This window comes from Aphis gossypii, chromosome 2 (assembly GCF_020184175.1).
Source record: "Aphis gossypii isolate Hap1 chromosome 2, ASM2018417v2, whole genome shotgun sequence".
NCBI classification, from domain to species: Eukaryota; Metazoa; Arthropoda; class Insecta; order Hemiptera; family Aphididae; genus Aphis; species Aphis gossypii.
The window spans coordinates 41,016,758-41,027,973 of NC_065531.1; the positions used below are offsets into that span (position 1 = coordinate 41,016,758).

Here is an 11,216-nt window from a genome sequence, read left to right on the forward strand (position 1 = left end):
TTAATTGACGATAAATAATCAAAATTGATATAGAGAATAGAAAAACAATGAATAAATTCATCAATAATTTTATTGACATCAATTTATTCTGGAAAATATTTTTAAAAACCTTAATTATTTTATCATTAAAATATAATTATAAAATAAAGGTTATAAATTCGTATGATATTAATATATAGACAACATTGTAACTTTTTTTTGTTATCTATTATTTATTAACCGATTTTCAATCTAATAACTATTAAGTAATAGCACGCGTCATTATTATTTTGTTAATTAATTTAGGAGGGGCCAAAGGCCAGTAATTTAATGAATAAAGTTTTATTCCCAGAAAAATGTCCATAGAATTATTATAATTTGTTTGAAATTGTATTACATACCTACTATAATATTCTTTGTTGTACAATGATGGTGACATGGTGTATTTGATATAATGATATCATAAAAAAAAAAATTAAAACTATATTATGATCAATAATCATGTAAATTTGTTTAATAATTTTTTGTATTTTTGAGTGATACATCGAATTTTAATGCACATCATGTAAACTTAACATTTTTAATTTTATATTTATTCATTGCAATTTGCATTAAACTAAATTTTTTATAGGCAACATTCCCAAGTTCCCAACTAGTTAATAAAAATAATTTTCAAGTGGCCTTTTTAAATGTATATTTAAAGGGTGTCTCTCCGGTTTCTCCGTACTATACAAAATACACATATGGGACAAAAATATGTACATAGTTTTTAAAATATTGGATATTTCATTACCATACACAAATTATTTAGCCTAATATTTTTCACGAATATTTTCAGTTATTGCGATACCAATTACAAACGAAGCGAAACGAACTTGTCGGTTGTAATGTTATGCGATTTTCTTATAAAACGAACAAAATTGTAGAGGATCTTAAATAAACATTTCGTAATATATTGTATGGCGAATAGGTAACGCTCAATTTTTACTTTTTTCAACAGTTGTTTTTAGAAATTAAAATTAAAATATCAAAAATTGAAATCAGTTTTGTTCCTAAGTGTTTTTACAATAAAACTACTTCGTAACCTAATATATTCTCGAAATGCGCTCACATGTTTTTAAAGGACATTTTGAAGTAAAACTTTTTTCTTGACGTATAGGTGGAAAAAAATGAAACGGTAGATATGGTGTATGGATGCGTGTGTAAAAGTGCGACAGAAATATATAAAAAAAAACTTAGGTATATACTCTATACAGTATAGTATATACTTTTTATGTACTATGTGTCTATGTATGTACTTTTTAGTTTATACATATATAGAAAAAAATATACATATACTATATAATACGGTGCACCGTTTATATTACTAGTAGACGTTCACCAATAAACAAATGTGGTATACAATATATATATACCTCTATTAATGTTAACTGGTGGACGGACTTACTTATGAAAGAAGTTTTACTTCCCCAGAGTAATAGTAGGCTCACACATTCGCTCGTATTTTTTTTAATACATTTCTATATCATCTAATGCATTTGTTTAACCCTCAGGCCTCAATGATTGGCTAGGCCGCAAATTACGAGTCAAGGCTTAGAAGAGCCGGAGCATCATGGTTTGCTTTAAATTGTATATTAACGGTAATTTTTAAAGAAGAAAATTGTTCGTGGGAGTAAGGGATTTTGAACGAAAGAATTCGTGTCACCGGTCTTTTGACAACCGCCTTAGCGGAGAAAAGAAAGAGTGCCGAGATGTATATAAATGTCGGCATGTCGCATCATATCTACCTACTATATTATATTATGAAGTCGTTGTGTGGATTATGATTTATGACAAGGTGGACAGTGGTTGTTGTCTCAACTTATGGCGTTATTTCGGGCATATTTACATATTGTATGTTTGAAGTAATAAGTTATAATTATTCAAATGGAGTAATACGTAGTTTACATTAGAATTCAAATTTAACACATACATTAAGACCATTAGGTAGGTACTTATTATTCCTTAGTGATGAGGTTCACTCGACATCTATACTTTATAACAGATCAGTTACCTACTTAACTGAATTTTAAAATTTATTTTCTGTTGTTATGAATATTGAAAATATTAAAAAGCTGAAAATTTAATACAAGATCTCACCATTTAAAGGTACAATTTGTATCATATGTGTTTCATGTAAAAATTTCATTAAAATTAAACATAAAAATAAGTTAATTTGTTGAAATTCTAGAAATATTATTGTAGCAACTTACAATTTTTTTATAGCTAATATTTTTCAAAAAATCACCTTATGTATTTATACAAATTCAAAATTTATTGATTTACAATTTTATATTACACTTTACCTATTATTGTTATTAATCAAAACAATAATATCTTTATCATAGGTATTCTCGAATATATTATACATTATACATGAGTACTAAAGTACTAAATATAAATCGTCTTTTACGATTCATTGGTATTGACTTAATGTCTTAATAAGTTTCTAAAACTGGGAAAACACTGCATTCCAGTAACTGAATAAATAATGAGATACCTACCATACAGCAAAATAAGTTCCCAAAATTATTTTAATTCATCTAGGTTTAAAAAAAAATTGAGTTGTTCACACATTTTTCAATTATTAGAAGCACTTAGATTATAATTAATTTAATTATATTAAATCTAAACAAAAATTAATTTTGTGGTTAGTGGAGAAATTAATAATTGGAAGGACGTTATACTTGAAAAGGAGATTCATATGAATAACAAAACTTATATCATTATCAGTTAAAGTAACAATTTTATTAGTCTTTTAATATAAAAAAAAAAAACCATTGTGATAAATGAAAAATAAAATTCTATTCAATAAATTTAACATATCTAAATGCCTATACCAAAAGAACAATTTTGACATTAGGTAAGCTTACCTTTAGACGGTCTAAACTATAACTTAAATCATATGACTTACAGAGTAGTAATATACGTAAATATATTACCAAACTAAAAACAAAAACCCACTATTATTATTTTTACTCTTAAATTTAATTTCAAATAGTTGGTTGTGTACACAGTTGATATTTAGTTGGTAATTACAATTATTATGTTTAAAAAAGAGGATGTGTTTCCATTCAGTCTTTGCGCTTCTTCGATCCTTGTTCCTATAACATAACAATTATAATTATAATTTTAATTTCAATTTCAATTTATTAATATTTATTTTTCACCTTCTGTGCTAAAATGATGAGCAGCCTTCTGAAGATGCCAATAAAGTCCACAAAGAGATCAACGGAGTGAGCAATGAAATCTTTGTCTCCTGCTCTTCTTTTTTCCATAATTAACTGAGTATCGTACAAAACAAAACCACTCATAAGCGCAAGACCGAGGTAAAGATAACTCTGAAAAAATATATATCAGTAATTTAGTAATTAAAACAAATAAGAAAACAGTTGATGATAGATAGGTATGATATAATTAACATACTTTGAAAATAAGGTCTGAACCAAGGAATAAATTAGCCAAAGACAAACACATCAAGACTGACAGCAACGACATTAAAGTACCACCTAGGTAGAGCCATTTTCCGCGTTCAGCAAAAATGGCAGACAAGCTGAATGATGTGAACACCAAAGTAGATGCCAAAAATGCTGTTGGTATGATACTGGGATCGACATGGATAACATATTCCAAAACCGGACCAATTCCAAGGCCTATAACACAAAATATTCTGAATAAATAAATTGTTATATTAGATTATAATTTTATTTATGAAAACTAACCAGTGAAGAAAGTAAATCCAACTAAATAACTTATTCTGAGAGAACGATTTTTTCCATTATCTTGTGTGTACATAAGTGCTAATAGTAATCCAGTAGCACCTAAAGTTGTAAATAATCCAGCACTTAGAAAGTTAGTGAAAAGATGGACATAAGCTCCAATTGCAGCTGCTATCATGGATACTGTCAAACAGGCATACACATTAACTAAATGTGTACGCACTGGTTTTTCACTAAACAAAAAAATATTCAACATTTTACAATAGGTAAAATAAACCCATGAAAATAGTATGTTTTTAAAGTATAAAAAGAATTTTTTTTACTTGATATAAAATGAATTATTGACTAACTAAATACAATAATAAAATAAAAATATTAAAGTAATTTAAATTTGTAATGCTATTTTGAAACATTAGGTAGATAAGAAACTTTATAACTATTTATAGGTACGTAACAATTGTAACTATATCTAAGCTTAAAGGCAATATCTCAGATGTGTTATGCCAAAGTCTCTCACTGAAGTATATTAACCATGGTTTATATGATTCTTTAGATATTTTTATCTGACATAGGTACCTACATCATAATAAAAATAAAATGGCTAGGTATAAAAAATATTTATTATTCTTGATAAGATAATTATTATTAACTACATATTATTTATTATCTATTTATCTTTTATTAGTTCATATACAATATTTATTTAGAAAGAAGCACAAATGGGCTACGGACTTAATATGTAATGATAATACAATTCACTATACTGAAACTGTCATGGAATTTACTGATAAAATATTAATGATGGGTTACGTAAACGTCATAACCATTTACTAAAATTGAATGTACTACCTTATCATTATCTAATAGCCCTTTTAATATAATAAAGAATGGGTCATTACATTTTAGTGAAAAATTATTAATTTTTTTATATTCAATTCAAAATAAGCATAATCAATTTAAATTATTATTCCTATATTTAGTTAAAAACTACTTAGATGTAGGTAGTAAGTAAATTTATGTAAAATGTTATAGAAAATATTCCAATAAAAAAAAACAAGTATAGGTAAACGATTGGGATTTAATGAACTGAATATTTATAAAACTGAATAATTCATATAATATATATATTGCCAACATAAAAATTGTAATTAGCATGTTAGATAATTAGTATGTCATTGGAATTTTACTATTAAGTGGTATTACGTGATAATTTGCAATTGCAATGAGTAGGTATTATTATTATTATTTTGTTGTTTCCGATTTGAGATTTCCAAGGATAACATGACATTTAAAACGTAACTGAACGACCAAGAGAAGTTTCGTGTATGAAACATATTAGTGTTATACAATTGAAATATACCTCTTGTCCTCTTTATTAGGTAAAATAACAAAAAAATGGCGTATTAACTATTTACGATAACAACCGCATCGTAGCGCTTGTCGATAATTTTTATAAATTAGGTATAAACAAAAATATCCAGTTGACAAAACATATTGAGCTGTAATTTCCTCAGCCGAGGTATAATATTTATAACATTATTATACGGGTATTTCAATAAAAACAATAATAATAATAATAACAACACCAAACATATTAAGTAATAATATGCACTATGCGCGTCAGAATTAAATGCATATCAGAACTCGGGAGGACTTACATTTTCGACCCAAATGAACGGGCGAACGTGCGGAACGTCGTGGACGACATGTTCGGTTCTACGTGCGTATTTATTTATAGGCAGATAGGTCCGGTCAGTAGTAGGATGCGAGAAACACTATCGAGATGAAAATACGAAAGATCTCGCGATCTATTTCCGTTGACGGAAGTGAAAACAACTCGTATCGCGTTGAAAATCGTCAGTGTTCCGGTCGTTAATGCGATTTATAAGGTTCTCTTTTATGTTTTTGTACACTCGTACCGTAAGTTAAAAGTCGTCGCGTGAACTGTGAAGAGAATATCGAACTACAATATGCACTGAGACCGATCGAGTGAATATGAACATCGCAGTGACAGACAACAGTGAGTCACACTGGGAACACGTAAATAAAAATCCGATGACGTCACTGTTGGGCTGTCGAGACCTTGGCGGCGGGATGCTATAGAAACGTCAAAGACATTCAAAAAACGAAATACTTGTCATCGCGTTTTCCCGCCTTTTCTTTATTTCTTATCATGTCGTTGAATGTAACGCGCAAAGCTGCAAAAAGACAAAACATTTAACATTAAAAAATTATTAACACGGACGTCGGACACCGGTACACACGGTTCACACTCTCGCTATATAATAAAAGACAACAACTTACGGACAACGATATAATAGGTAATCATGGCCGACGATCAGTTTCCTGACTACCTTAATGTCTACTACAAGAAATTGTTTCCATACTCGCAGTTTCACAAGTGGCTTTCTTATGGAAACGGTGAGTTTTTTTTTTAATCATAAAAACCAAATGGTAGTCCAATTAAAAAGTTAATTCCTTCTTATTTCTAAAACACCTACTGTGGACAACAGGCAAATACTGCTTAATAAGTTTAAATACACTATTTTACCACTAATATATTTGTGGTGTTTGGTCTTCGTGAGTTTAAAATGTATTATTCTAGACTAACTACTAAGCTTAAAATATCATTTTATTATGTATCTCCTTAAAAAATTAGGCTAATTGTGTTTATGGCAGTGGCATTATATGTTTCAATTGAAGACATCAGTTAGTAGTTTTGTTGTAATGGCTTTATTATATTACAAACCATCAATAATAAGTAATAACTATTATACTGTGCTAACAATGATTAAAGCAGGATATTATATTTTATATCTTAATAAAAACATTTTCACATAATTATTTTTAACAGAAATTATTAATTATTAAATAACTAGTATATTTTTTTATGGCTAAGTGCTGTTGTTTCAATATTCTCTAATAATAGGCTACTTTGTTGCTTATAATAGATCATATTAAATGTATATATATATATACTGTAGTATCGCAAACAAGTCATCGCTAATCCAGACAATTTGTATTTCGTACTTTAGTACTCATGTATAATGTATATATTTGAGAATACCTGAATACTCATTCTAAAGATATTATTGTTTAGATAAATAATAATAATGTGTAATGTAAAATTGTAAATCAATACATTTTGAATTTGTATAAATACATAAGGTGTTTTTTTGAAAAATATATATTAGTAAGTTTAAAAAAAACATCATTCCGTTTAATCCAGATAGAGTCTGGATTAGCGAGACTAGATATATTTATATAGATTATTAAATAAACTTGTAATCACTTTAAATTGTATAAGTTGTTATTTGTATTTCTAGTAAAACCGGAAAACTTTATAAATAGAGAATTTTCGTTCACTTTACATGAAGATATTTACATTAGATATCAATCGTTCAACACACTGCAAGAAATGGAAACAGAAATTCAAAATAAATGTCCTTTTAAAATAGATATTGGAGCTGTGTTCAATATGAGGTTTATAAAATTTTATTATTACCTATTATAATTTTATTATTTTAATTTATATATGTTTTTTGTAGTCCCAAAGTTTGTCGAAATTATCCTCAGTTTCATGCTCTTGAAAAAGAATTAGTAATTGATATTGATATGACTGATTATGATCAAATCCGTACTTGTTGTTCAGGTGCTGAAGTATGTCAAAAATGTTGGAGGTATGTATAATAATAATGTTTTCCAAATATATATCAAAAATATTTAATTTGAAATTTTTGTTATAGATTTATGGTTATTGCTGTAAAAATATTAGAAAGAGCACTTCGGGATGATTTTGGATGGAAACACTTGCTATGGGTATTCTCAGGTCGCCGAGGTATTCATTGTTGGATATGTGATGAATCTGCAAGAAAACTCATACCTTCTGAACGTGGTGCATTCATTGATTATTTAGCTTTATTATCTGCCGGTGAATCAAAACGATTTAATATAAATCATCCATCAGTAAAGTGAGTTGCAAAAATTTAAGTTATAATAATATTTTTTATTTAATCAAAATATTTTTTAACACCAACAACAGGCGTAGTATTTCCATTATAAAAGAAGAGTTCAATTCACTTCTTTCCGAACAAGATTTTTTGGGAACAACAGAACAGTGTAATAAAATTTTGTCATTTATAGCAGATGAAAAACTTAAGGAACAAATTAATTTACAATTTTCAAAATATCAAAGTAGTGTACAACGATGGGAAGCACTTACTGTTATTGTTAACAACCATCATAAAAGGGTAAATTGAAAATTATAATTGTTGTACAATGTATATTTTTTACCTTAACTCACTTACATTTACTTCTTTTCTAACAGGGGTTATTAAATTTTAAAACGAAGTATTGTGTAGAGGATATATTGTTGTACTTGGCGTATCCAAGACTTGATGTGAATGTAACAAAAGGGTTAAATCACTTGTTGAAGTCTCCCTTTTGTGTTCATCCAAAAACTGGAAAAGTTTGTATACCGATTAATCCAAAAGTCATAGATAAATTCAACCCCAACACTGTACCTACAATCAAGTAAATAATAATGATTTTTATTATTATTATTATTATTATTATTATTATTGTATTTTAATTATTTATTTATTTTAGTATTTTAATTGATGAAATTAATGAGTATGACAAAAAACAAAAAGAAATTATCAATGATGCAAACTTGAGTAGTAATCGTTTAAAAGATTATAAAAAAACGTCATTATTAAAAAGCGTCAATATCTTTGAAGAATTTTTAAGAAATTTAGAAAGCAATTGGAAAGGAAGTAAAATAAAGCAAAGTGGTAAGTTAAAATTACAAATTACTTATTACTTATTACTATATGTATATCGCAAGTGTACATTTAATTATTATTTGTATGGTAAACAATTAAAAAGAACTCTGCTGAAGTTAGTTTGTTATATAGCAAGTTTCAAGTTTACATAATCAAATATTCCATTCTAATAGATTTGTTAAATTTGAATTTAATGATAAATCATTATATAGTATATAAAATAAATGATTTTGAGTGGAAACTGTGGGTCAACTTATACTTTTATGGATATTTTATAACTAATTTATATTACTTTAAGTAAGATTGCATGGGTGGTAGGCTGTACTATTTTTTCCTGAAAACATGCATATAATTTTATATAATTGTCGTAAATATTAGAAATCATGCAATAAAATTGTAATGCTTTTAAATGTGTTAAATAAAAAAAAAACATTATAAGACCAATAAATGCATTATTCTGCTCAAAATCTAAGACAATAAAATACAATAGCTATTGTTTGTTCCACAAGTGTTAAATAATATGAAATATTTGATTTCAGATATTAAAATGGAATTTTAAAATATACAACATCCTCACTATTAAAATGTTCTGAACTCACTGAATGAATTGTGTCTTTTGCTACTGTATTATTATTAAAACTTAAGTATAATATTTTTTGAAATTATATGTATTTTATTCCATGCTTTGTTTTTATTTTATTACCTATATAAAATGATATATATTTTGATTTAAGAAGTTTGGACTTCACAAATTTTTTGGTAACAAGAGTATGTATAAATGTAAAATATAACTACACATTTTTGTAAAATTATACAATAATAGTAGGTCTTTATTGTATTAATTGCGACTACAGTGTTTTATTACAAATTACAATGATAAAATTATAATTATTTGTTTTTAGCATATTAACTTTGTTTACAGTAAGAGTTACTCATGAGGATCTTTATGTTAAAGTACTCAAAGTATTTAGAAAATTATATCAAGTGTGATGTGAACAGGAAAATATAGTATAAAAATTTCAAGTATCTACAGTTAATTATTTTTGAATTATGAGAAAATAAGAAAATTGTTTAATAAGAAATTATTAAAAAGGTATTTTACTTGTAAAAATTCAATTTTGTTAAAATGTTTGAACTCCAGATTCTCTTAATAATTATTTATGGAATGATGCTTAATTTTTTTTTTTATCAAATTCCTACAGAAACTAAATTTTTAAGCCGTACAGTTATGAATATTAAAAATTGTATATCAACTTCTCGTATGATATATGCTTCATCGCAGTGGCTATTTTTTTCCGTAGTGCATATATTTAAATTTGAGCTTAGTCACTATCAATTCGTCTAAGGTATGGTTGCAGAATGTAATGTATAGTACTATAAAGGTGGTGCACATTTTTATTTATCCTAGTGCACAAAGTGTGTCGTAATACACACAAAAATAGCCACTGTGCTTCATGCTTTTACCTATTGTAAAGTAAAATAAAAATAGCGTGGTGAAGTGGGTACCGCTTTGCTGTACATTAGGTGCCTTACGGATCACTATTATATATGGGAGTGTTAAATTTAAATCCAATGATAGGTAGGTATCATTGTATATGAAAAACGATTTTGAGCGGAGATTATTTGTCAGCCTAGAATATAATATATAAAATAAATAAATTAATATATTAATTATAATTTAATAAATTGGGTGGTGAAAAAGGTGGTTGGTTTGTATTTTATGATTTTGTCGAAAACTGGTTTTGCATAAAAATTCCCGTTTTTCCGTCACTTTTTTTTTTCGATTTTTTGTAAACTGTTGGAAAATTTATACTTTTGACCTCTATAATGCACCAAAGATATTCACTTTGCTATCGCAAAACTACCCCCGAAGTTTGAAATTGAAACATTATTTCGACAAATTATGTTGTACACAGACATAAAAAGAAAAAGAGCGAGGCGTACCGCTCTGCTGTACCTACATTCATAGGGGTAGGGTGGTAATTTTTTTTGGGGGGGGGACTGTAGCCCTTTTAGGGTAGTCGAGTAGTCATGTGCCAACTCGTGAGGGGCTTCGTTACCCCCCCCCCCCACCAGTGCACATCTAAAAATAGCTTGTAATAACAAAATACAGAAATTCTTTAACATTTAAATAAATATTTTATAAAATTAAACGCCTATTTTCTTTAGAGTATATCTCTAAATTGTCATCTAAAGTGATAATATTTGATACATCTCTCAATATTTATTATAGCGAAAGAAGTGTATGGATCCTATCGGCATGATCGAAAACACCGTTTACAATACGCTGAAGAAATTGGTATACTTAAAGCCAAATTCAGCCTTAAAATAAGCGAAGTATTTTGACAATTAAATCGTGTAAAGAAAATGCCAATCTAAATAACTGGTGAAATTTTCAGGTATCTACGACTTATACTTTTTGAATAATAACAAATAAAAAATGCAAATTATTTCAAATAAAACAAACATAAAATGTTATCGTTACGCGACTTTAAAAACTTGATGAACTTTATGAAAACTTTGTATTGAATTTTTTACCCATAGACATAAATAATAAAAATGATATGCATTTTCTACAACTACAAAACTAGGTACTTGCAAGTTTTCTCGATTTTGATGTAGGTATTTCGTAAAAAGTTGAACTTAAAACGCTTATAAAAAAATGTGATTTACGATTTTTGATTTCCTTTAATTA

General features: G+C 27.2%; 2 protein-coding genes across 2 annotated transcripts; one reads left to right on the forward strand and one right to left on the reverse strand.

Annotated features, from left to right (window-relative positions):
* Positions 1-2,744: 2,744 nt before the first annotated feature.
* On the reverse strand, positions 2,745-5,764 carry LOC114120448 (probable Bax inhibitor 1). The gene is made up of 5 exons (XM_027982357.2): positions 5,396-5,764; positions 3,741-3,970; positions 3,445-3,671; positions 3,189-3,359; positions 2,745-3,122 (listed from the first exon to the last, which is right to left on the reverse strand). Exons 1-5 carry the CDS (start codon positions 5,443-5,445, stop codon positions 3,093-3,095), a joined length of 708 nt encoding a protein of 235 aa, XP_027838158.1. The 5' UTR covers positions 5,446-5,764; the 3' UTR covers positions 2,745-3,092.
* Positions 5,765-5,796: 32 nt separating this feature from the next.
* On the forward strand, positions 5,797-9,202 carry LOC114120439 (DNA primase small subunit). The gene is made up of 8 exons (XM_027982345.2): positions 5,797-6,158; positions 7,064-7,220; positions 7,286-7,417; positions 7,484-7,708; positions 7,780-7,987; positions 8,065-8,270; positions 8,346-8,530; positions 9,061-9,202. Exons 1-8 carry the CDS (start codon positions 6,065-6,067, stop codon positions 9,078-9,080), a joined length of 1,227 nt encoding a protein of 408 aa, XP_027838146.1. The 5' UTR covers positions 5,797-6,064; the 3' UTR covers positions 9,081-9,202.
* The last annotated feature ends 2,014 nt before the right edge of the window (positions 9,203-11,216 follow it).

What these genes read in the sequence shown, in the direction of transcription:
- LOC114120439 (XM_027982345.2), top strand. Translation starts at nt 6,065, where the DNA reads ATGGCCGACGATCAGTTTCCTGACTACCTTAATGTCTACTACAAGAAA. An exon ending in GGAGCTGTGTTCAATATGAG is followed by an intron (nt 7,221 to 7,285) that starts GTTTATAAAATT and finishes TGTTTTTTGTAG; the next exon opens with TCCCAAAGTTTGTCGAAATT. An exon ending in TTAACAACCATCATAAAAGG is followed by an intron (nt 7,988 to 8,064) that starts GTAAATTGAAAA and finishes CTTTTCTAACAG; the next exon opens with GGGTTATTAAATTTTAAAAC.
- LOC114120448 (XM_027982357.2), bottom strand. Translation starts at nt 5,445, where the DNA reads ATGTCGTCCACGACGTTCCGCACGTTCGCCCGTTCATTTGGGTCGAAA. An exon ending in CGTTCATTTGGGTCGAAAAT is followed by an intron (nt 3,971 to 5,395) that starts GTAAGTCCTCCC and finishes TTTTTTGTTTAG; the next exon opens with TGAAAAACCAGTGCGTACAC. An exon ending in TCATCATTTTAGCACAGAAG is followed by an intron (nt 3,123 to 3,188) that starts GTGAAAAATAAA and finishes GTTATGTTATAG; the next exon opens with GAACAAGGATCGAAGAAGCG.